Source organism: Mesocricetus auratus, unplaced genomic scaffold (assembly GCF_017639785.1).
Source record: "Mesocricetus auratus isolate SY011 unplaced genomic scaffold, BCM_Maur_2.0 Super-Scaffold_100003, whole genome shotgun sequence".
Lineage (NCBI taxonomy): Eukaryota > Metazoa > Chordata > Mammalia > Rodentia > Cricetidae > Mesocricetus > Mesocricetus auratus.
The window spans coordinates 29,089,519-29,117,204 of NW_024429188.1; the positions used below are offsets into that span (position 1 = coordinate 29,089,519).

General features: G+C 35.3%; 1 protein-coding gene across 3 annotated transcripts in view; it reads left to right on the forward strand.

The window, feature by feature from the left end:
- Cfap47 (cilia and flagella associated protein 47) overlaps positions 1-27,686 on the forward strand; it is a 255,121-nt gene that overhangs the window by 164,907 nt on the left and 62,528 nt on the right. For all 3 annotated transcript variants that reach the window (XM_040744177.1, XM_040744175.1, XM_040744176.1), the window contains 5 exons: positions 9,235-9,346; positions 14,099-14,227; positions 17,611-17,708; positions 22,749-22,924; positions 25,025-25,132. In XM_040744177.1, the coding sequence (XP_040600111.1) occupies positions 9,235-9,346; positions 14,099-14,227; positions 17,611-17,708; positions 22,749-22,924; positions 25,025-25,132 (623 nt within the window). The remainder of the gene's footprint in view (positions 1-9,234; positions 9,347-14,098; positions 14,228-17,610; positions 17,709-22,748; positions 22,925-25,024; positions 25,133-27,686) is intronic.

Consider the following 27,686-nt stretch of genomic DNA (forward strand, 5'->3'; position numbering starts at 1 on the left):
CTCCTCTATTGAAAACTCTCTATTTAGTTCTGCAGCCCACTTTTTAATTGGGTCCTTTGCTGTTTTGGAGACTTGCTTCTTGAGTTCTTTGTAAATTTTGGAGATCAACCCTCTGTCAGATGTGGGATTAGTGAATATTTTTTCCCATTCTGTAGGCTGCCTTTTTGTCTTGGTGACTGTGTCCTTTGCCTTACAGAAGCTTCTCAGTTTCAGTAGGTCCCATTTATTAATTGTTGATCTCACTGTCTGTGCTACTGGTGTTATGTTCAGGAAGCTGTCTCCTGTACCAATTCGTTCAAGGGTACCACCCACTTTCTCTTCTAAGAGGTTCAGTGTGAGTGGATTTATGTTGAGGTCTTTGATCCATTTGGACTTAAGTTTTGTGCATGGCGATAAACATGGATCAATCCGCATTCTTCTACATGCCAGTCTCCAATTATGCCAGCACCATTTGTTGAAGATGCTTTCTTTATTCCATTGTATATTTTTAGCTTCTTTGTCAAAGATCAGATGTTCGTACGTGTGTGGGTTAATACCCGGATTTTCAATTCGATTCCATTGGTCTACCTGTCTATTTTTGTGCCAATACCAAGCTGTTTTCAGGACTATAGCTCTATAATAGAGCTTGAGGTCAGGGATAGTGATGCCTCTGGACGTTGCCTTGTTGAACAGGGTTGTTTTGGCTATCCTGGGTCTTTTGTTTTTCCATACAAAATTGATTATTGTTCTTTCAAGGTCTGTGAAGAATTGTGCTGGGATTTTAATGGGGATTGCATTGAATCTGTAGATTGCTTTTGGCAGGATTGCCATTTTTACTACATTGATCCTACCTATCCAAGAGCATGGGAGATCTTTCCATTTTCTGAGGGCTTCTTTAATTTCTTTCTTTAAAGATTCAAAGTTCTTACGATACAGGTCTTTCACTTGTTTGGTTAGCGTTACCCCAAGGTATTTTATGTTGTTTGTGGCAATTGTAAAGGGTGATGTTTCTCTGATTTCTCTTTCAGCCCTTTTATCATCTGTATATAGTAGGGCTACTGATTTTCTTGAGTTGATCTTGTAGCCTGCCACTTTGCTGAAGGTGTTAATCAGCTGTAAGAGTTCCCTGGTAGAGTTCTTTGGGTCATTGATGTAAACTATCATATCGTCTGCAAACAGTGAAAGTTTGACCTCTTCCTTCCCAATTTGTATCCCCTGATCCCCCTTTGTTGTCGTATGGCAATAGCTAGAACTTCAAGTACCATGTTGAAAAGGTATGGAGAGAGTGGACAGCCTTGTTTTGTTCCTGATTTTAGAGGAATTGCGTTGAGTTTCTGTCCATTTAGTTTGATGTTGGCTGTTGGTTTACTGTATATAGCTTTTATTATGTTTAAGTATGTCCCTGTTATCCCAGATCTCTCCAAGACCTTTATCATGAAGGGGTGTTGGATTTTGTCAAAGGCTTTTTCAGCATCTAGTGAGATGATCATGTGATTTTTGTTTTTCAGCTTGTTTATATGGTGGATTACGTTGATGGATTTTCGTATGTTGAACCATCCCTGCATCCCTGGGATGAAACCTACTTGATCGTGGTGAATGATTGTTTTGATGTGTTCTTGGATCCGATTTGCCAGTATTTTATTGAGTATTTTTGCATCAATGTTCATGAGGGATATTGGTCTGAAGTTCTCTTTCTTAGTTGTATCTTTGTGTGGCTTGGGGATCAAGGTTATTGAAGCCTCATAGAAAGAGTTTGGCAAAGACCCTTCTGCTTCTATTGTGTGGAACACTTTGAGAAGAATTGGTATAAGCTGTTCTTTGAAGTTGTGGTAGAATTCTGCACTGAGGCCATCTGGACCTGGACTTTTTTGGTTGGGAGACTTTTGATGACAGCTTCTATTTCCATAGGGGTTATAGGTCTATTTAAATTGCTTATCTGTTCTTGATTTAGTTTTGGCAAATGATAGCTGATCAGGAAGTCATCCATTTCCTTTAAATTTTCGATTTTTGTGGAGTACAGGTTTTCAAAGTATGACCTAATGATTCTCTGGATTTCCTCAGAGTCTGTTGTTATGTCCCCCTTTTCATTTCTGATTTTGTTAATTTGCGTGTTCACTCTCTGCTGTTTGGTAAGTTAGGACAAAGGTTTGTCTATCTTGTTGATTTTCTCAAAGAACCAACTCTTCGTTGCATTGATTCTTTGTATTGTTTTCCTGGTTTCTACTTTATTGATTTCAGCCCTCAATTTGATTATTTCCTGGCGTCTACTCCTCCTGGGGGAGTTTGCTTCTTTGTGTTCTAGAGCTTTCAGCTGTGATGTTAATTCTCTGGTATAACTGTTCTCCTGTTTCTTCATGTGAGCACTTAGTGCTACGAACTTCCCCCGTAGCACTGCTTTCAAAGTGTCCCATAGGTTTGGGTATGTTGTGTCTCCATTTTCATTGAATTCGAGGAAGTCTTTAATTTCTTTTTTTATTTCCTCTTTGACCCAGGGATGGTGCAGTTGAGCATTATTCAATTTCCATGAGTTTGTAGGTTTTCTGCAATTTGTGTTGTTGTTGAATTCTAATTTTAAGGCATCGTGGTCTGATAAGATGCATGGAGTTATTCCAATTTTTTTGTAGCTTCTGAGGTTTGATATGTTGCCAAGTATGTGGTCGATTTTTGAGAAGGTTCCATGTGGTGGTGAGAAGAAGGTATATTCTTTTTTATGTGGATGAAATGTTCTATAGATATCTGCTAATCCCAGTTGGGTCATTACTTCTATTAGACCCTTTGCTTCTTTGTTGAGTTTCTGTCTGGTATTCCTGTCTAGTGGTGAGAGTGGTGTGTTGAAATCTCCCACTATAACTGTGTGGGGCTTTAGATGAGATTTAAGTTCTAATAATGTTTCTTTAACGAATGTGGATGCCTTTGTATTGGGGGCATAGATGTTCAGGATAAACACTTCATCTTGGTGGGTTTCACCTGTGATGAGTATGTAATGACCTCCTTCATCTCTTTTGATTGATTTTATTTTAAAGTCTAGTTTGTTAGATATTAGGATTGCTACCCCTGCTTGTTTCTTGGGTTCATTTGATTGAAAAATTTTTTCCCAACCTTTAACTCTCAGGTAATGTCTGTCTTTGAGGGTGAGGTGTGTTTCTTGTATGCAGCAGAAGGAAGGGTTCTGTCTTCGAATCCATTCTGCTAGTCTGTGTCTTTTTATGGGTGAGTTAAGGCCGTTAATATTGAGGGATATTAATGACCATTGATTGCTCATCCTTCTTCGATTTGCGATGGTTGTTGGTGGTGGAATTATGTATGGAATTTCACCCCTTTGTTCTTTTGGCTGTTGGTAGAGAGGAATTCTCTAATGCTTATGTTTTTCTGGTTGTAGTTAGCTTCCTTGGGTTGGAGTTTTCCTTCCAAAATTTTCTGAAGGGTTGGGTTAGTGGACACATATTGCTTGAATCTAGTTTTGTCATGGAATATCTTGTTTTCTCTGTCTATAGTGATTGAGAGCTTTGCCGGGTATAGTAGTCTGGGCTGGCATCCGTGGACTCTTAGTGTAGGTAGAATATCTTTCCAGGACCTTCTGGCTTTCAGAGTTTCCTTGGAGAAATCAGGTGTAATTCTGATAGGTCTGCCTTTATATGTTACTTGACCTTTTTCCTTAGCTGCTCTTAATATTCTTTCTTTATTCTGTATGTTTGGGGTCTTGATTATTATGTGGCGAGGGGATTTTTTTTGTGGTCCACTCTATTTGGTGTTCTGTAGGCTTCTTGTACCTTCATTGGCATGTCTTTCTTAAGGTTGGGAAAGTTTTCTTCTATGATTTTGTTGAATATGCCTTCTGCCCCTTTGAGGTGGATTTCTTCTCCTTCTTCTATACCTATTATTCTTAGGTTTGGTCTTTTCATGGTGTCCCATAATTCCTGGATGTTTTGTGTTAAGGATTTGTTGGATTTAAGGTTTTCTTTGGTTGATAAATCCATTTCTCCTAGTGTATCTTCAACACTCGAGATTCTCTCTTCCATCTCTTCTATTCTGTTGGTAATGCTTGTATTGGTAGTGCCTGACTGTTTGTCCAGCTTTTCTATTTTCTGCCTTTCTTCAGATTGTGTTTTTTTTAATGTCTCTATTTCAGTTTTCAACCCTTGCAGTGTTTGCATTGCTTCTTGCAATTTTCTGTTTATCTGTTCGTCCTTTTGTTGCCTTTTATGAATTTTTTGGTTTGTTCTTTCTTCCATTTCTTGCATTTTTTGGTTTGCTTTTTGTTCCATGTCTTGCATTTTGTGCTTTGTTTCTTCTTCCATTTCCTGCTTTTTTTTGGTTTGTTTCTTCTTCCATTTTTTTCATTTTTTGCTTTGTTTTTTCTACCATTTCTTGCATTTTTTGCTTTGTTTCTTCTTCCATTTTCTGCCTTTTTTGGTATGTTTCTTCTTCCAATTCTTGCATTTTTTGCTTTGTTTTTTCTTCCATTTCTTGCATTTTTTGGTTTGTTTTTTCTTCCATTTCTTTGAGGGATTTTCCAATATCCTCTTTTAGGGCCTCTATCACTTTCATGAAAGTGCTTTTAAGGTCATTCTCTTCTGCTTCGTTCGCATTGGAATGTTGGGGTCTTGCTGGTGTGGAGTCTCTAGAATCTGGCGGTGTCATATTTATTTTTCTGTTACTGACTGTGTTTTTGTATTGTCTCTTTCCCATCTCTATTTCTAGTGGGTGCAGAAAGAGCCCCTTACTGGTCTGGGGACCAGAGTTCCCTTTTGGTGGGTGCTAGCAAGTCTAATAATCTGGTGGTTCTTCTATTCCTTGTCCAAATGCTGGTCAGTGGGTGGAGAAGAAGAACAGGAATCTGGGGCGCTTAGCCTCCTACCTGGTCCCCTGGATCCTATGCTGGGTCCTGTTGTACCTGATTGGGAACAGCTACTCCCCTGGTCTCCCTGGCTCCTCTGGTTTCCTGGTCTCGTTGGTGGGAGAGAAGATCTGGAGTCTGGGGTGCTTGGCTCCCGCCGGGATTGGGAGCTCTGTGCAGTTCCCAGGCGATCTGCAGGCACTGGAACACAGGCCAGGAAGCCGGCCTGTTTACCGGATGCTGCAGGAGGGATAGCTACTTCCCTGGACTCCCAGGTTCCTCTCGTTTCCTGGTCTCGATGGTGGGAGAGAAGATCTGGAGTCTGGGGTGCTTGGCTCCCGCCGGGATTGGGAGCTCTGTGCAGTTCCCAGGCGATCTGCAGGCGCTGGAGAACAGGCCGGGAAGCCGGCCTGTTTACCTCATGATATATCCAGGACTTTTGTGCATGCTAGGCAAATGTACCCTGTCAGCTCAGGGACAATGTTTTATGTCCATGTTTTGTTCATATTATAAAGCATAACATAGAGGTCTTGAGGGCATAATAGTGCTTAAATTTTTTGTTTAGAAACATGTGAAAACATAAAGGTTGGTATTAAAACAGGGGTGGAGAGAATGAAGGTAGGTAGGTATATAAGGACATATTTTTTGTAGTATCCATTATTCACTTTCAGAATTTATCAGCAAGTAGGAAAACCTGCCAAGAGTTTTGGGAAAACACATTTAAAAATGTCCAATTATCCTACATCACTTATTTAGTTCATTTTGTTTCCATGGCAGTAATGGTGTCTAGGTTGTTACTTTAGATTTTTTCTTGGAGAAGAAATGCACTTAAAATGGAAAGCAATTAAAATTAGCAATTTTCACATAGTAACTTTGCTTGTGCAGTTAAATATAAATTATTCTCACATGTAAGCACAATGGATAACTCTATTCTTAATATTTTAATACACAATAATACTGAAACAATTCTCAATACATATCCAGAAACTGGAGTGGTGGCTCATTTTATAGTTCTATTTTAATTTTAACAATTCTAAATACTTACATAGAACAAGACACCTGGACTCAGCTTAGATACCCCATCTGCTATTGTTGATGGCAACAACTAAACCATCATAATAATTTTATAGTTTTATTTTTAAATTATACCACAAAATTATGACAACAAATCAACAAAAACAAAACTACCCAGCTGATACATGGGTGCCCGAAACTGCACATGTTTCTGTTCATTGAAGGAAATAATACCACCACTTAGTCAGGCTGCACCATGCCATTGCATTAAGTCCTCTTCAATACTTCTGTTCTGCATTCTCTCCTATTCTTTTGGTCTATAAAATGTAATTAATTCAGTGTGCTCAATTTATTCCCTCTTCTTTCCCCCCTCTTGCTACCTCCCTCCCTCCACCCATCCTTAACCCTCCTGTTCCTTCCTTCACTGGCTTTTCTCTTTCTTCCTCTCCCTCGTACAACCATTCCTTTCTTGTTCCCTACCCCTGTCCATGTTTGTTGTTTCATTTACTTCAGTATATACATTTGCTTAAAAATTCCCACAGTCAAAATATTCCATTTGTATTCAAGTGTTTTTCTCCTCTATTTAAATCATTTTGTAAATCTATTGATCCCTCAAATCTATAATGAGATCAGTGTATCACAATATTCAAAAATCTGTAAAAGAAGGAGTGCATATTTGAGGAAAACTCTAAACACTGTTATGAGAAAAGATTGGCGAGATCTGAGAACCTGGCCTATTTCATTCTGCCTATCTCTCTAACTCTGCATTTGTAGCACATGCAAATAATGGAAGTCTTTCAGGCAAGACAATATGCAGGTTTGGTACGAATCGATATTTAACTTTTCTGAAGTTATCCTGGCAGTATTCACTAGAAATGTTTTCTTGTTATTTTACTTCTCTAAGGGTTTTGTTTTCATAGGAAGATCCTGTTCTGAGGCTCTTTGTCAAAAGCACTCAACAACTGTTTAACTTTGTCTTCGCTGCAATATAATTATTAACCAACAAAAATTTGATTGTATACTCCATAAAAAGATCTGGAATATGAAATACTGTTATGTGAAATTAAAGGATCTTGTTTATCCCTTGTAATCAAGCAAGTCAAATTCCTGTATAAAGATTTTGGCATGCCAAAGAAAGATGCAAGAGGGTTGAATTTTTCGCTTAAGGCATACATTGAAGTTCTGTCTGAATATGGCAGAATTTTAAGCTACTTGAATACTAGAGAGGTGCTCTAATGCTTAATGTAATGATCCATGACAGAAGATTAATGTTTGTGGTTCAAAGTATTCAACAAGCATATGCGAAATAATTACTGAAGTTTTCACCAATATCTAATTAGGGATTACAGTGATTACATATTAATTACAGGGGATTCCTGCTTTGTACATAGAAATCACTAAACTGTCGAAGACAGAAGGAACAAAATGATGAACCAGACATTCATGCTGGCATTACTACTAGTAATACTAGTGCTACTGCTGCTGCTGCTGCTGCTGCTGCTACTACTACCACCACCACCAATTGAATAATAAAGTAAATGAAACAAATTGTTCAGTGTCTAGCCTCAGGAGTAGATTCAAAGTAACAGCAGAAGAAAAAAATCAAACGCTTATCAAACCTCAGACATCTGTAAAGCAGCATAAAGCATATCAGCATATCACTACCAATAGTACCTGAAAAGAATATGACAAAAGAATAACTCAAAAATCTAAAAGAATCAATTAGTTCCAAAAATTAAAAAATACATTAATCTACATATTTGAAAAGCCTATCCAATTTAAAGTTGACAAAATCAAAATTATTCACACCTAGAACATCATTTGATTTTTCAAACATTTAAAAGAAAAGAAAAAAGTGAAATATCAAAGTGGAAATAGCAAAATGTGTGTCTAGTTACATATATAGAATAGATTTCTGTACTATGAATATAACATTTGAAAGGCTGGGGCTATAGAATTGCTTTTGAGTTCAAGGATGCCCTAGTAAATAGTGAGTTCATTGAGTTCCAAGCCAGTGTGGTTTGCAGTATGAAAACATGTCTCAAAAAAAAGAAATGAAAAGTAAAAAAGGAAGAAGGGTAGTAGGAGGAGAGAGATAAGGAGATAGTGACTGGATAGATATGATAGACAGATAGACAGATAGATAGATAGATAGATAGATAGATAGATAGATAGATAGATAGATAGACAGACAGACAGACAGACAGACAGATAGATAAATAGATAGATAGGTGGAGAAGTATATGTGTTTGTAACTGTACAATAAAATATCATTCAGTCTTCAAAAAGGACATCTCTTTTTTCATAACATGAATATGTTCAAGTAAGATACAAAGAAAGGCAACAGACAATACTCACATGTGCAATCAAGAATAGATAAAATTTTTTAAAGACTAGGATTCTGTTCACAGGGTATATGAATATGTATGTATGTTCTCAGTGTGTTACTGTGTTTTATGATATATATATATTGTGAAAAACAGAGATCGTTTTTTCAATACACTATTTTGGGTATTGAAGATTTTTTGATAATGTGGGGAAATCTCCATCTGACAATTAAATCCCCTACATGATAAGAAATATCATTTTTCCCTGCTTAAAAAAGATTTTTACAAAAGAAATTGCTAAAATAAATGAAAACTGTGAAATTTTTATATGTGAGCACTGAAGATCTGGCTTATTGTTTAAACAAATTTACTGTTCTTCTATAGAACCCAAGTTCAGTTCTTAGCACCCATATCAGGGAGTTCACAACCACCTATAATTCCAGTTCCAGGGGACCCAAGGTCGTCTTCTGATCTTTATAGATGCCCACACATGAGTAGATACACACATAGACATACATGCATACACATAAATGTAAATTAAAATGGAAGTCTTCAAAAATATTTTGAAGGGTTAGATTTAATTATTAGGAATTCATCATAACAGACAAATATATAGACACAATTAACTGAAACTTTATTCAAGTTTGTGCCAAAATTATGCTTAAATATTCTTCACATGCTGTGTTATTACTAATATGCAAACTCATTGTAATAGTTCTATTTCTTATATGTAAAATTCCACTAAAATTGTCCATTGTCTATAAAGGAAACTGGTATTTTGATAATCAATAATTAAGCAGCAACAGAAAATAACATTTCTTTTCTTCAAAAATTAATTCCCTTGTTCTGATTTTCCATAAGCCTCTTCTCAGTTTTTTTCCTTTTATAGTATTAGACAATTTTCTGACTTCCTTTTCAGTGAAAAGTCAAAAAGTAAATAGGAATAATTAAATTAGAATACACTTTTATGTAGTAGCTTATGACACTAATTCACATGTTGTAGTATAACATGATAAAGCAAAGAAATATTTTCATATTGATATTACATAATTCTTCTATTCCAATCCACTTTTCTAGGTAACTTCAGATCTCTCAATAGTGTGGGGAACTTCCTATATCACGATAGAACCTGACAACTCAGTTCCATACACTCTCCATGTATGCCCTTGGAAACGTGGAGAATTCACAGGTATTAAATCCTTCATAAAATATCCTTATTAGTTACATTGCTGGGGGGAAATATGATAGTAAAAATGCAACTATAATTTATTGATATGGGGAAAGCTTATTTTGTCGTTTCTCTCTTAATCCAAATACGTAGCACTGCAGGTAAAGTATTTCATGTCAACTACTTCTTTATCTTGGCAAGTTCAAATAAATCTATAGAAGAAATTTTTACAAGTGCAGGACTTAGTTCAGGGTATATGTTTGAAACTTAGGAGATTCTTTCAAATAATGACATCAATATATAAACTCAAAGGTATTCTATGATAATGCTTTTAGTAATATAGAAATGAGTATTACAAACTTTCTATATCTACTCAATTAGGATATAGAAATAGAGTTAATGCTCGCTATGAAAAAATTAAGTATTCATTTATATAAAGTATCCAGTGAGAGTTGAGCAGAATTATCCTACTAAGAAGATTGTTATATGTTCATTGAACATCATGTTAGAAATGTATTAAGTATATTGTTTATCATCTTGTCTCTGAAAGTATTTACCTCTCATCCCTTAATTTCCTTGATAAAGACTATCTCTACAAAGGATCTTGGTTAACATGATAAAATTTGAAAGTGTGCCCCTATTTCAAGCATCTCAATGGAGTTATTTATTTTGCTGTTGCAGATAAACCTGAAAATGTGAAATGATGGGAATTTTTTTAAAGTTTTATTCTGATTGTCTTTTTTTCTCTTTCCTCAATTTTGAATTGGTTGATTAATTTTACAATTTTAATTAATCTTCCATAACAGAAAATAAGTTGTTTATAAGTTTCACGTTAATTTTTTTCCTTTTTCTTTCAAAGACAGGGTTTCAGTACATAATAAACTTCCCATTACACTTTGCAAATTCTGGCATTGAAGCTACCCACTATCATACAAATACATGTGGATTTTCATAAAATACAATAACTCTTAATTTCCTGTTATACAGAAATCTATGGATTATGTTGCATATGCAAAAATATAATGAATATCATTAAAGAGTATTTTTACTAACTAATTATATTTGTAATAGATTCCTTTTTATTTTGTAAAATCATTTAAACTATTTCCTTATAAAATATCAAGTAATTTACTCAATAATTAGAATTCTTTGAGACTTGTCTTTCTTCTTGAATTTAAACCAAACTACTTCTTAAAATCCTTACACTTAAAATCCTTGATTTTTGCCATTCTAGTAATGTTGAACTAGTTGTATGTGGTCTTTAAGCAGTACTATCACATCAGTTGATGTTGGTTTTATGTAAAATTTAGTTTTATTTTGATGCTAGAAAAATACCTGATATATATTGTCAAATAAGTGCAATTTTTTCAAAGCACATGTCACGTCAATCATTGATTTTGAAAGATCAACACAGAATCTGCTACCTGCCATTATCAGGTTTTAGAAGCTGTATGTCATACATTCTCCCAAAAATAAATATGTAATCATACATAGTCTTTAAATAATACACGAAAGATCATGAGAGGTATAAAGTTATAAAACTCAGTTATCATTTAAAAGTATAATGAAGTCAAAGAAATTTTAATGAAATTTACTCATTTTGACAGGATGAGAGCATCCCAAATTTGTGTGTCAATTGCAGTAATAAGAAATCCATTCCTCTTTCTTTATTCCCATAAAATATATTACAATCGCTTTATAAATAACTTTTGTGCTTTGTGCTCCTTTACTTTTTGAGATATGTTTCAAGAGGAAAGCTGGTATAGAATAACAAATAGCAAACTTGTGGATGTTTCGATATTATATGTCAAAAGTGGAATGGCAGTTTTTACTCCTAGGAATAGTACATTAGATAGGAGCTATTACTTAATGAAGTGATGATTCACAGTAGAAAGAATTGCAAGTTTGAAACTATAATACTTTTCTTCTTTATACTTTTCAGTATTATTTTTATAGGGGTACATATTTCCTGAATCTGTAGCCATTGCAACAATTTTGTTAGTTTTATTTATGTTTTAACTAACCATTATTATTGTTTCTAACCTTGTTTCTTGTCTCTATAACATTTTCCATAGAGTTAAGTGGCATAACATTTTCCCACTTTACAGATTGGCATAGGTCAGTGCTGAGCACGCCATGAATCACTTTTGCTAGTTTTTACCATGCCTTCCATCTAGATTGTAGAGCATTGAAAAGTATGCGTAAATCTATGAGCATAAAACATTTCTGCACACACACACACACACACACACTGTTATAATAATAGGTTCTTAGATGGAATCATTATATGGAGTGTGAAAATCTAGATTAATAATTTAAGTTACTGAGGAAGAAACTGTCTGAATCAGTTTTGAAATTAAATATATTGTGGTTATCTAAAGGATTATATTGGGCTTGTTGTCTATTTTTATTAATAAAGAAGCCTGGGATTTTGAGGGGTATAATAGAAACAGTTCTAGATATTCAAGGAGGAACAAGAATAATATTTCTATTCCTTGTAGATATTAATAGACATTAAAAGAACATTTAAAAACATGTATAAATGCAATATATTAGTGGCGTTTGATTTAATAATATCAGCTGTATTCATTCAAATAAAGCATGAAATAACAATGGAAAGAGAGATAAGCTGGTGATTATGAATTTCTCAATTCTTGTCAAGTCTTCATCTTCTGACTTTCACCGTGGTAGGAACAAAATGTGTTCTACTGATGATAGTATAATGTCACATGTCAAAGATATTGAAAACCATAAAAACATAATTCCTGCCCAGAAGATCCCAAGGACTACTCCTGTGGCTGAATGACATAGCACCAAACCTAGAGAATATAGTCTATTTCATACATTTTGTCTATGATTTAGAGTTAAATATAATTACCAATTTAACATTGTGGTGCAGTAACTACAAACACATGCTACCCTATACATGACTACAAATGAAACTAAAACAAATCATGTGAGTACATTCTTTCCTTTATTTCTGAATAGGATTTACTTGGAAATTTTGATGTCTCCATACAGTATTGTTGATGCTGACCACAAATGTCCATTAAGTTTAAATTTGTTAAAGTCGTGAAGCATTTTCTTTACTGCATATTTCTAAGTCTTCAATATTTGGTACATAAAAGTATAAAATTACCTTATTTGCGCAAACTTTGGTTAGGATAGGCATTGCTCTGTTTATTATATTTGCTTCTGCTATGTGCTGCTTTCTATTGTTCCATTATATTTTAGTATATTCTAACAGTCTCCTGGCTTAGTATTGTGTTAAAAATGAATTTTAAACATTAATGAGTCAGCCTACGAAATATGTATTTAAATACCTTCACATAATATTCACTGAGATTGTTAGACATGACTAGATTCACAATAAAATGTAAGGCTTTTACATGCAAACACTGAAACTAATTTTCTATAATAGCACTGTGTGACAAAATAGAAAATAACCTGTTACGTATTTTTAAACAATCTGATAATTACAAATGTAAATGGAAGTTCTGAATATATAGCTCAGTTGTAAAAAGCTTCCCTCATGTGCTGAGCAAACTCTGAAACAGAAGAAATAAAATAAAATATGTGATATTGTTCTTACATATTTACTTCACACAAATATTATAACCTTAAAATATAATATATTAAATTATTAGCAATATACATTATATGTAGGTGTGTGCACCTATTCATGATACATATCAAAATTACCACCATACCTACTTAATCATCACACATGGCTAATGGCTTCCATTAGCCATTCTAAAGTTAAACATATTGGACGTTTAGTCAGCTATTTTGGAAAAAAGCATAGTCTAGAAACACCATATCACTTGTATGTCTCACCCAAATAGGTGAAAATACATTTTTTCCACATTAATCACTTCTTTCTCTTATCCAGAAGCAATGTGGACAGTGTCATCATGGTTTCTATCAACCAGATATAAAAATGATATAAGTAAAGTTGCCATATACATAAAACTTAATAGTGAATTTACATGTTCTTAGAATATATATAATGACTTAAATTCACCATTATGTGAAATCTAAGAGAATTTTGATGTTTTATGTCAATTATATTTGTCTTTATACGTAGTATAAAACTACTAAATCCATTTATATTATACTTGTAGGTACTAGCCAACGCTATTTGATTATGATGTATGACTAGGAATACATGGTTAGTGTGCAAATTCTGTACGTGCTAAGCTGATACTGAATGATCACAGCCAATTTCTGAATTATTTTCTACATATAAGTATACTAATCTCAGTTTTTTATATCCCTGCCAATTTTAAATGAGTTCAATTTACATAACAAAAATTGCAATGAAAATTTCACCACTTACAGTCTTAGGACAGAATGCAAAATATTTTATGTCTGAAATGTTTATGGGAAAGATGAAGCTTGGAATAGTATTCCAAATTTATAAAACAAAATAGTTTGTAAGTAAGATAATAAGTGGGAATTTTATGAATGTTTGAAGAAGAAAATAGATAAACACAATCATCCAAGATCACTAAGTTACTGAAAACTAATGCTGAGAAAGTATTGACCAATTTTCTTATTATAGTAAATCTGTTGAAAAACAACTATTAATGTTTTAATAATGTTTCCTTTAAATTTTGATTAAATTGTTCTATAGTCTGTTTATATTTAACTCTGGTACTACCATTTAGAATTTATATTTGGTATGCAATTCATAGTAACTTTGATGCTTGAGACTAACCATTTCAGAAACACCCCACTGTTTAACTGGCATCCTGTAACTATGTGTTACAGGTGCAATTACATTTTCCGTTAAGAGCAGAGATGAGGAAGATTCTCAGGAAGACACAGATCAGGAGAAAGATATCTCTTCTCAGGAAACACCATCAGATCCATCTACCATTATTTTTGAGGAATATTCAGGTAAATTTCTTGTAATAGTGAGTTATTTTGTTGTACTTTGAAAAATCTGATCTTCATTTGTCTTTAAATTAAATACATACTTTAAATGCAGAATATGTAATGTAACTTGTATTGTATTTGCCTCTCAGAATATTGTATTATTTCAGATTTAATTTTATATAGATTATTTTCTGAATTTCTGCTGCTGTAAAATCGCAGAATTATTATACATTACCACAAACATTTTCTATGTTTGCATTAGTGCTACCTTTAGATGCTTATTGTTTTTAATATCTTTCTCCAACCCTTCCCACCCTCCATCTGCTCCGCAGAGAGGTTAAGGCCTTCCTTGGAGAGGCAACAAAGTGTAGCATAAGAAATTGAATTAGCACCAAGCTCTTCCCTCCTTTACCAAGAATGGGCATGGTATCCTACCATAGGGAATGGGCTTCAAAAAGCCATTTCACGTACACAGGATATGTCCTGTTGCCACTGCCACCCCCTAAAGAAAATATCAAGTCACATAACTGTCACCCACATTCGGAGGACCTTGTTTGGTCCCATGCAGATTCCCCACTTGTCAGGCTATAGTCCATGAGCTCCCACTAGCTCCGGTCAGCTGTCTCTGTGGTTTTCCCCATCATACCCCTGATACACCTTGTTCATATAATCCCTCCTCCTCTTCAACTGAATTTCAGGAACTCAACCTGGTTCTTGGCTGGGGGTCACTGCATTTGCTTCCATCAGTTACTGGATGCAAGTTCTATGATGACAAGTAGGGTAGTCACTAATCCTATAAAAGGAGAATGCCCACTCTGACAGTCTCTCCACTATTGCTAAAAGTCTTAGCAGGAGTAATCCTTGTGGGTTGCTAATAATTTCTCTAGCACCAGGTTTCTCCCTATTTCTATAATGGCTCCCTCTATCAAGATATCTCTTTCAATGATCTTTCCCTCCTACTCTTCCCCAACTGGGTCTTCTTGATCCCTCGTGTTCCCATCTCCTTTTACTCCCTCCCAAATTACCAGGGAGATTTTAACTATTTTCCCTTCCTGAGGCCTTCCATGTGTGTCTCTATTATGGCCCCTCATTTTAGCTAGCATCTCTGGGGTTACCATTTTTAGCCTGGTTATCCTTTTCTTTACATCTGATATCTACTTATGAGTCAATGAATACTGTGTTTGTCTTTCCGAGTCTGGGTTACCTCGCTGAATATAGTTTTTTCTAGTTCCATCCATTTGCCTACAAATTTCACATTTTTTAACCACTGAATAGTACTACATTATGTAAATGTACCACATTTTCTTTACCCATTCTTTGGTTGGTAGACATCTAGGTTGTTTCCATGTTCTGGCTATTATAAAAGTCCTTATAGTATGGTTGTGCATCCTTTGGGTGTATGCCCAAGAGCAGGATTGCTGGATCTTGAAGTGGATTTATTCACAAAATTCTGAGAAACCGCCATACTTGTTTCCAAAGTGGCTGAACAAGTTCGCACTCCCACCAGCAAATATCTGCATAAGTGCCAGATACAAAAATTAAATCAAGACCAGATAAATAATTTAAATAGACTTATACCCCCAAGAAAATAGAAGCCCTCATAAAAAGCCCTCTTAACCAAAGAAAGCCCAGGGCCGATGGTTTCAGTGCACATTCTACCAGACTTTCAAATAAGAGCTAACACCAATATTCTTCATATTGTTCCACACAATAGAAACAAAAGAAACATTGCCAAACTTTATATGAGGCTACAATTACTCTGATACACAAACAACACAATGACACAACTCAGAAAGAATCACTGTCCAGTCTCCCTAATAAACATTGACACCAAAATATTCAACTAAAAGCTGGCAAACTGGATATAAGAAGACATGAGAAAAAAATCACTCACCATGATAAACTAGGCTTGATACCAGACATGCAGGGATGGGTCAGCATATGGAAATCTGTCAATGCAATCCATCCTATAAATAAACTGAAAGAAGAAAACCACACGGCCATCTCATCAGATGCTAAAACAGCCTTCAACAAAACCCAATACCCCTTCTTGTATTTTCTTCTCATAAAACTTAAACATTGTGAAATATATTTTTGAAGTGCAAAAGAGAATGTTTCATTAGAGAGTTTGAATAGTCAGAGTATGTTTCTGGGAAAATGAGTTGTGTGAATATAAGGGTCATGAGCAGGTTTTTGAGAGGCATGAACACAAACATGCAAAATTCTCAAAGCAAAGATGCATACCAAGAAGATATTTATGTATTTATGTTTCTTCATTCTTCCCTCATACAATACATCCTGACTGCATTTCTAGTGAATTTATTTGTGTTGCAATTCTTTAAAAAAGTAGCAGCAAGAGATGTCTTCTCTATTTGTCTGCCCCTCTTCCCATACACATGCATGTGCACAAGCACATACACACCCCACACATATTATATACACACACAACCTCCATGAACACATACACACTGTACCTATCTATTACCGGTGCAATTACGTTTTGTGTCAAAATCAGAGAGAAGTGAAGTTCTTAGGAAGACACAAATCTGGAAGAATTTGTCTCTTTCTCTGTGTGTTTACGGATAAATAGGTGTCTCTTTCTCTGTGTGTTTATGGATAAATAGGAACCTGTCTGGCCAAGTGTGGTGGTAGCAAATGCATTTAGCCCCAGCACTTGGAAAGTAGAGGAAGACAGATGTCTGTTAGTTTGATACCAACCTGGTTTACACAGAAACTTTCAGGCCTGCCAAAAATGAACTTATCAAGACTTCCTCTCTTTCCTACTTTCTCTAACTTACAATTCTGAATGTGTCCCAGATCCATTTATTTTTATATATTTTATTAAACCTATAGGCTGTACAAGATAGTATAAAATGGAATAGATTGATGAAATATACTGTGTAACACAGCATTGTATGTCATTCATTGTCATATGAAGTCACAAAAAGTGCCTTTTAATACAATGCATTGCAGTGCCATACAAAATCGTGTACACATGGAAATTTCAGAAGAGACACACTGATGATACCACTATTGTAAGCCCCTAATTCACTGATAAACAGAGAACAAGGGAAGTTATTAAATTACCTATATAATTCAATCTACAGTCACAGTTCTTGAAAAATTTAAACACAATATTTAAACACATAATCAGCACTATGAAAATATTCACCATGAGATAGCTCATGCCAACATTTGGGACTCTGAGGCATGAGGATCATGGAAGTTTAATACCAACCTGGGTCACATAGTGAGTGCAAAGAAAAGCGGGAGGAAAGTAAATAGAAAAGAAAGGAAAATTTGAAAATGGTTTATGGATTTCGCATTAGTATACAATTCTGAAGTCTGTATTGAGTAGTGTTTTTTGTTATCTCTTTAGTTTTTCTTTTGTTTTTTTTTTTCAGATGAGAAGGTTAAAAGTTTAAAAATCTGGTATCATCTTGAGATCCATAGTGCTCCTGGACCTCCTGCAGACACAATTGAACTTCACTGTATTGCTCTGGTAAGAGCCTAGTACATGTTGAGAAGCTGTCATTTGGGAAATAGAGCTGTTATACTATGTTTGTGTTCTTAAAACATACATCCCAATGATATACTAAGATTAATCAATCAGAGCCACTCTAGATCTTAAATGCTTGGAAGAAATATATTTTAGTTATATGGCATCTTGTAGTAACTTCCCTGTTTAGGATTCTGCCTGAATATTCAGCAATTACGTAAGTATAACTTTACCTTATCTCCATATTCTACATATATGTGGTGAAAGTGGAATGGTGCTCTCTAGACTCCATCATGCATTCTTCTCAATATCCACAGTAAATTTTTACTTTGAATTTTATTTAGAGTCCTAGGGTAGATTTGGGAGCCTGGGATTAAAGGCATACTCCACAAATGCCTGGGGAGATTTTCTTAATTAAGTTATTCATGTATTAATAAATCTGTGTTCAAAGTTGCTTAATAATTTCAAATATTATTGGTCTAGATTTAAGTGAAACAAGATGATATTAATTGCTAATAATAGTTTAGATATAATAAATCTATTCTTTGCATCCGGAAATTATATTGGTCATAATTAAATAAGTGTTATTTTCATAGAATCTTTAAATTTAGCTCCTAATAATATCAAGTACGAAAATATTTCTAATACTTTAAGTCTGTAACTTGATTATATCCTAAAGTGTTTTCAGGCTGAATCTCCATTGAGGCATAGAAAATGCATGATGAAAATATTGAAGTGCGTTCAAATGTAGCTTGCAAAGGCATTATCTTCTAAGTGGGAAATTATTTACCTTTGATGATAGTAGGATCATTTCACTCAATGAATATGCCCTATTTTCATGTCCTAGTATTTGTAATAATGTGGAGACTTACTTAATGGGCTATTTTCATTTATTTAAAATAGAAACAATCTTATTTTCCAAATCAGTCAAAGATCCCCCTCCCTCCCAGCCTTCCATATCCCTCCAATGACCCCCTACCCCATTCCCCATCCACTCCTCACGGAGGGTGAGGCCTTCCATGAGGGATCATTAAAATCTGTCGAGATATTTGGGGCAGGGCCTAGACCCTCCCTGTGTATCTAGGCTAAGAGAGTATCCCTTCAAGGGAAATGGGCTCCTAAAGTCCTTCCCGCACTAGGGATACATCCTGGTTCCACTGCCAGAGTCCCCATAGACTGCCCAGTGCTCCTAGCTGGCACCCACGTTCAGGGGGCCTGGATTGATCATATGCTGGTTCCCCAGCTGTCAGACTGTGGTCAATAAGTTACCACTTGCTCAAGTCAGGTGTTTATGTGGGTTTTCCTAGCAAAGTCTTGACCCCTTTGTTCGTCACTCCTCCCTCTCTGAAACTGGATTCCAGGAGTTTGGATCAGTGCTTGGCTCCAGATCTCTGCTTCTGTTTCAATCCACTCTTGGATGATGGTTCTAGGATGGCATTTAAGGTAGTCATCATTCTCATTATAGGGGATGGGCATTTAAGGTAGCCTCTCCACTATTGGTTAGGGTCTTAGTTGGGGTTCTTTTGGATCTCTGTATAAGTCCCTAGTGCCAGATTTCTCTTTAAACCTACAGTGTCTCCCTCTATTGATGTGTCTCTTTTCTTATTCTCCTCGATTCCTCTCCCCACTCAATCTTTCTGATCCCTCATGTCCTCTTCTCCCCTCCTTGTTTTCCTACCTCCCTTCCCTCTCCCCCAATACTTTGTTCAGACACTCTTGTCCCTGTCTGCATCACTGGAGGACGATGTATGTCCTCTTTGTTTCCTATCTTCTCTGGAGGATGAAATGTAGGCTGGTAATCCTTTTCACTATGTCTAGAATTCATATATGAGCTTATGAAAATGTGTGTGAATAAAACTTCATGTGGTACACATGAAAAGAGAATGCTAGAACAAATTCAAGATGGAAGATGTGTAATTAATGTTTTTTTGAGCAAGTTCAACATTTTAAAGATAACAAAGATTTCTTAAGTTTTAGTATCTTTGGGAATTTGGAGGAAAAATTATAACTGTTTTGAGATATCGATATCTACATTTGAAAACAAAATGTACTGTGTATGGAAAAGAGAAGGAGAGGTCAGATATGCCCATCTCTTCAATGGGGAGTATATGCTAACTTGGTGACAACTTTACATATCCAGAGGGTTGAACAGACCAGGTCCTGTAAACCTTCTTCCCCAAACTGGGAAATTTCTAGGTAATCCTGAGCATTGGAAATGGGATCAGGAAAAGCAGCCAAGTAAAAGAAGTATTGACTGAGTTTGAATTTCCTTAAATATATGAAAAAATAACTTTCCATATTGGGAGCTATTTTAAGATAACTTCAGAGACTTGAGAAGGTCAGTTTTCTTCACAGATTTGGAGAACAGTAATCAAGAAAAAATTGTCAACTGAGGTATTCAGTTGATAGATATTTGTGTGACAGAGGGTCGGTTTTCTTTGGTAGTCAGCCCCTTGCATCCTCCAATAATTTGCTAGCATCCCTGAATATATGGGCAGCACTAGTTAGGCTCCTTCAGGTAGAGTAGCAAGAGGAGAAAGAGGAAGAGAAGATAGAGACATGAAGTTTTAATGGTGACTTGGTTCAAATTGTGGGAGCATTTCTATGGAAAAGTTGGGGGGCTATGAGTAAAATACACTGTAGCTATAAAACTGCCTTCCAAAACACATTATACATGTGTATAAATTACCATACAGCAAATTTAAAATGTTATACTTTTTAAAACAATGCAAATCTTCACATTACACATCACGAAATTTAATCCACTCAGTGTACACCGTTACTGTTACAGTGAAGGAACAGTTACATTTAGAAATTACTATCTCTGAATAAAAACACTTTTGGGTAATCATGAAGGTAGATTGAAGATTGTAGGAGTGCTCCCATATGGATATACAAATAAATGTATAAGCACTGGGAACACACTTAGCTTGACAGGAAAAGATGAACGAGTCCAGTCATTTAGGAAAAGAAGAGGCATGTGGGATGGGAGTATGAACCAAATAAGTGGAAGGAGGATCATGTAAACCCATGAGTTTCCTCATGACCAGATCTCAGAGAGATTCAAAAGGCATGGCAGATTTTATTGCATGTGTTACCTTGCCAATAGAGCATGTAAAAATACTTACTTGTTTCATGGTGTTTTTAAACATCTCGAAATGCTGTTTGCATTGCGATAAAAGTAGTAAACTCATGAATGAAATCTATACTGAAAGTATCTTACATTTCTCTAAAAGCCAACATGTATGTTAAGATTGCCTCTGAAATGGTTTATAACACAAAGTTTTTAATCTTTTAATACACATTTTTAAATAGTATTACAAATTTATATGGATACCTCTCTATTACTTTTGTTGATGAGTTCCCCTATTTTAATGTTTTTGTATTTCACACGATTGACTATGCATATAGAAGCAATTTTTAGCATATGCATTATTCTGTCTAAATTATTATTAAGTACAAGGAAGAGAACAATGCTGGATGCATTATAAAGGACTGCTTTATTGTTGAACCTAAAAGAACTTGTAAGAAGATGAAAGATAACTTTAGAACTCTCCATGTACACTCATTACTATTTCACTTGAGTTTCAAAAAAATAAGCCAAAACATATTTAGGTTTTATTCTATATATACATAAGCTTCAAAGGCTTACTAATCAAAGTAGAGGACTATGACGTTGTAAAGACAAATAAAAGCCAAATGTTGTAAACTTTTAAGAAAGTACTTACATAAATTTAACTCCTCAAGTATAAAAGTTAATTTATCATAAATTGAGTGTGGAATATGGTGGGAAACATTGACCAAGAAGACATTAAGTATTTTGTGACTGTAATTTTCTGGCACCATGCACGATGATACATCATATTATGTTATTAAATCAAAATGATGATGTATTTCTGCAATTATTCAGATAGCCAAAATGCATACTCAGAAAGGTTGATCATCTAATAAAATAGTGAATGACATACTTCCTATCCTACTGAACATATCAAACATACATAGAATATATGATTTGTATTACTAAGAAGTATTTGTATCTATAAAAGCACTGTGATGTTAGTGCCTCACTATTTACATTCCCACATCCTGTCTACCCTTATGATTTAGGGAACCACAGCTTATTACAATTTTCATGTAAAATAAATACTTACTTGTAAATTTTAAAGTGATTTCAAATCGTGGCTATAATCCCAGAATTGCAGATTGGGAACAGAATTGTGGGTTACAGGATAGTCTGGGCTTCAGAGTAAATTTTTGACTAATGAAAGCAAACAATTTTATTTTACGTTCCAGTTTTATTACATTTATTATTTATTTTATGTTCCAGTTTTATTGCATTTAGTATTTCTTTTATGTTTAAGTTTTACTGCATTTAGTGTGTGTGTGTGTGTGCGTGCGTGTGTGTGAGGGGAGGCCAGCATGGGACTTATCTGGACCCCCCAAATGTGAGTGTCAGTGAGAAGGCCTGGGCAACCTATGGGGCCCTGAGCAGTGGATCAGTGTCTATCCCTGGAATACAAACAGTCATCGTGTGCCCATAGTAGGTTCTCTTTTTCTATATGGGTCTTGGGAACTTAGCTTAGGTTGTCAGACTTGGTAGCCAGCACCTATTTCCATTCTGATGACCCAGAATTATTATAAGACATAAAATGTAATGAAAAATAATAATAAGTATCAAAACATATCAGATAATAATAGCCTACAGATTCTGTTGTTTGTTTTGTTTTTCTTGACTTGATGTGGTTGGACTTATTTATTGCTATAACTATGATTAGTTTATTTATTTATTTTTGTATCCTCACATATTCCTATAACTATGATTATTTTTAATTAATTATTTTTTGAGCCTTGGAAAGCATCGTGCCATGAATGAGTTATCGCCAGAGGAAATACTGGAAAATGGAATTCATGGGAATAAAGCTATTGGAAAAAAATAAAGCAAGTGGCCTTAAGTAATAGTTTTATTTCTGTTTGCTTCCCTAGACAAATGATTATCCTGACAACAAAAGTTGATCATGTCTTTCTTTTCTTTCATTATCCTAGGAGACTGTCTGCATCGAAATTCCCATCTCCAATCCAAAAGATAGAATTATTCGTATGGATGTGAAATTAACATCCTCTTCTCTTAATGGACCAGAGGAAATGACACTGAATCCATTGGAATGTGTGAACTACATTGTGTGGTATTCTCCAGCAACTACAGGCTATAAAGAAGAAAGGTGGATTTGGGCACTTATCGTTATTTGTTGCTGAGTCTTTGAAGAAGTTAGGGCTATTCTTTAATAATATGTACTAATTGACAATGAATTTTTCTTTGCCTCAGTGTAAAATTAGTAGTCACTGACATAAAATTAAAACATGTCAACTTTCCTCATTTTGCTATTTACAAGTCAAATCTTCCTTAGTGTAACAACTGCACTGAGAATGGTTCATCAGATCTAGGGATTTAACTGTTACTTTTCTAGATAAAAATTCATGTCTCCTTTGAGTAACTAGCTATAGATCATTTGCTTGCAAAACATAGACAAAATTACGTTACAAATATTATCCTCTAGTGAAAGCATATGCATCCGTGTACATTCATGCTTGTATACACACACGTATATATTAGCAGTGTAGTTACTGTAGTACTGTAAGTAAATTGTCACAGAGAATGATGACTATGAAAATCTTCTGTCATAATTCCTATCATAAAAGTAGCTACTTATAATTTTTTATTACTTTAATTTTAAATAGCTTTCTTCACATGTCAATCCCAGTTCCCTCACCCTCCCCTCCTCCCACACTTTCCCACCATCTCCCCAGCCTCCCACCCTATCCCCACTTCCTTCCACATAGGGGATATGCAGAGTCTGTCATTTCATTCAGGGCAGGGTCCAGGCACTCCCCTAAGAGTCCAGGCTGAGAGAGCATCCCTCCTGTCAGTCTGGGGTCTAAGAGCTCCCCCTTGTTCATATCAGCTGTCTCTGCTGGTTTCACCAGCCCATTCTTTGCCCATTTGCTCATCGCTCCTCTCTCTCTCTCTCTGTCACTGGGAGCCATGGGTTCAGTTCAGTATTTAGCTGTGGGTGTTTGCCTCTGCTTCCATCAGTCACTGGATGAAGGTTCTAGGATGGCATATAAGGTAGGCGTCAAGTTCATTATAAGGAATGGGCATTTAAGGTAGTCTCTAGACTATTTCTTAGCTTGCCAGTTGGTGTCATTCATTTAGATCACTAGAGGTCTCACTGCTGCCAGATCTCTCTTCAAACCTATGACTCCCTCTATTATGATATTTTTCATCCTGTTCTCCCCCTATTCTACCCCCACTTATAATTCTAATGAATGAGTTCTAAAATAACATATATCTTAGACTTTAAAGGATAAAATTCATAATAGTATAAATCAGGAGAAGAATATTTTATTACCCTAGCATGGTGGCTCACATTTGTAATCCCACCACTCGGGAGACAGGGGGATCTTTGAGTAAGAGGCAAGCCCAAACTACAAAGTGAGTTCTAGACCAGTTTTTGACCTGGTTCTCAAGACCTAGTCTTGTCTCAAGACATTAACAAAATTTAAAAGTAGAACCATAAGGAGAAGAGCAGGTTTTTAATGGAAAAAAATCTTGTAATATATTACCATTAGAAATGTGGGCGTCACTCGTCCCTCTTATGCTTTACAAGTATCAATTGAAAGTTCGTTTTTGTCTATTTGTGTGTGTTAGGCATAGTCTAGTCTTGTTATTTCTGGCTTACTTTATTATTATTGTCTTAGTATATATTTTATGTACATGAAAATCTTGTGGCAAGTGTAAAGTAAGGCTAACTGATTCACCACATTTTCTAAATAATGAAATTCTAATTCAAAAGGTTAAGTGACGTGATTGAAGTTATACAAAGAACACAATAAAGCTCAGATATCAACCCAGGGATACATTTACACTTTAGAAAACTCTTACCTTCTGAGGGCTGAACATATTTATGATGGATTTTATATGAATGTGTGCATACATTCAATTCAATACAGTAATTTTGATTTAACTGCAGCTATAGACCATGATGCTTTCTAACACTGATATTTAAAATACATGTAATCACCATTCATTAAACAAATATTTATTAATTGTGTATTAATTCCAATATTTCTTTTTTTAATGAAGTAATCTTCCCAACAAAAGTTGAAAAGTTACAAATTCATTCATAATATCACTGGAATATATAACACAGTAGCGATGAAATACTATATTTGAAACCAGATATTTCCACCATTTTATATTTTGCTCTACCATATTATACAAACAAACAGCTGACAAGATTTTCAAAATTTCTCTACAACAGCATTATTTTTCAGCCTGAAATGGGTGAAGAGTTCTGGTATTTACTAAAATTAACAACTGATCTTCCAAAAGCAAAGCAAATACCGGAAATGCAGTGTGACCTTGGAAAGTAAGTTCCATTTAATAATTTTGTTATTTAAAAAAATTGAAAAACAATTGTTTAAGGCATTTGACCTTTTAAAATACAATGTAAGTTTATTTCTAATGGGAAAAACATGTCAAGAGAAACAGATTAAGATGTGGTTAAGAATTCCCTATCAAAGATGCTTGCAAAGGACGGAAGGGACTATTGCAGTGCAGAGCCAGCCCCTGTGTTCAGGTACACAAAGTAAAATGTGAAAGGTGATTCTTTTGTGAGGTAAAGGAGAGCAAAATTGGACAAGGGGAATAGTCAGTAGCATCTAATAGGGAGGGAGTCTCACTGTACTTAGCTCATTCCCAATAGACACTAGGGGAAATGGAACATATTATTGTACACATATGCTTTGAGTGAACGATTAAAGAAAAGCCTGGTTGAAGTGTGCTTTGCTGAAAGCAATGGGTATGCCATAAGGAACTGTGAACCTCTGGCCACTAGATTGACACTTTCTTCCCTTTTAGGTACCACATTCACACTCAGATAGTCAAGATCTTTTTTTAATCTATGTCACCAAAGTTGATTATGGTAAACAAAAACAAATAACCTATAATTCACTTAAAATATATAGTCTAGTGAGTAATAAACACCTTTTACTTAATGTCTCTTCCTCAGCACACACAAAAAAATGTTAAATTCTTGCATTACTAGGTGTTGGGCCAAAACATCAATGCATATAACTAACTGAGAAAACAAAATAACCAAAATAATGATGGAAACAGCATATGAAAAGGAAGTGCTAAGTTCAAAAGTGACAGCATGTACAGTTCTTCACTCCTCGGTCTTGCAAAGACATATAGAGCTTAATTCTCACACTTTTTAGTGCATTATAAAGCATAATTTAGTGCATTATGTTTTTGCTCATGTGCTTACTTTTTTGTAGTCTGGCACTATTCCATTTTATTTTTAATTAAAATAATATGTATGTAGGGTACAATGCCATATTTTCATCTATTGAGACTAATTACAAAAGCCATCTTCAAACTGATTTTTATGTATGTATGCATGTAAATACATATGTATATTTGGTGTATATGCATGTACATATTTGTTCAGGTACATATTTTTGCATGTGGAAACCAGAGATCAACCAACCTTCCGTATCTTTCTGTGTCATTCTCCATCTTGTTTTCAAATAGATTTCTTGGAAGGCAGCTATGCTCACCACTATACCACCAACGCTCAAATAGATTTCTTAACTTAACCTGGAGCTCATTGATTCAGCTGGGCTGTCCATCTAGTAAGCTCCAGGTATCCTCCTGCTTTTGCTTCTTCAAGAATGGTTTAACAGACAAAACACATGCTTCTATATCAGCTTTGTACTTTGTGAACAGAAGTTTCTGTCCTATCCATCCTGCAACCATTTAATCCCAAATAAACACACAGAGGCTTATATTATAAATTGTTTAGCCGATGGCTCAGGCTTCCTATTGGCTCACTCTCTCGTAATTATTAACCAATTTAGATTAATCTATATATCTGCCCATTGTTACGATAGTTTTCTGTCCTGGCAGGGTCCTGCCACCCTCCTCTGCCCCGAGAAGCACAGAGACATTATATTTGTTATAAATCTGTTGGCTGTTGGCTTGGATTTCTTATTGTATATCTCTGTCTTAGTTATTAAACCATCACTATTAAACTAAGTATTTCCACGTGGTCTTATCTTACCGGAGAAAGAGTCCAGACATTTTACTCCTTTTGTGTCCTACATGGTAACTGAGTCAGCTTGAGGATGATTTCCTGTTTGTCCTTGCTTATATCCTGATTCTGCCTAGCTACGTCACTTCCTGGGATCACATGACAACTCCTGTCTGCCTATACTTCCTAGAATCCTCCTTGTCTCATAGTCCTACCTATCATTCTGCCTGGCCAATCAGTATTTTATTCATTAACTAATAAGAGAAACATACATACAGAAGAGCATTACCCATCACCCTGTGGTTTTGGCTTACTGGAGAATGCCCAGGCATTCTACCTTCCTGATAACTACATGGCATTTCCTTCAAGACACCTCTCCACATTCCTCTTCGCAGAATTCTCTTAGTCTACTAGCCCTGCCTATACTTCATGCCTGGCTACATTCTGTGTATCTATTGTCTCAAGTAGCTATATTCATCCACCAATAAGAGAAACATATATTTACATCTTACAGAAGGACATCCCCCATTGGTAAGTGGGTAATGGAGAACCACACTTAGGAGATCATGCTTGTAACACCAGCACTTTACTGACTCAGACATTGCATAAGATCCTATTTTTTCTTTATGGTGATAACACTTAATAACCTTTCTTGGTGCAGTTTTGGAATAAACAATGAAGAATTGCTTATCATGCTTAGGTTTTTGAACTCTCATGTTAGTCTTCCTTAGCATTCTTAGCCTGAACCTACAATCTCCAGGTTCCTTTGCTCTCTGTAGACTTGAGGGCACTCTAAGATTAAAAAAAAATCAAGCAGTTGGGCAGTTCCACAAATCGTGAACAGCAGTCATGATGAAGTTAAGTATGAGAGCAGAGAATAACTGGTTAA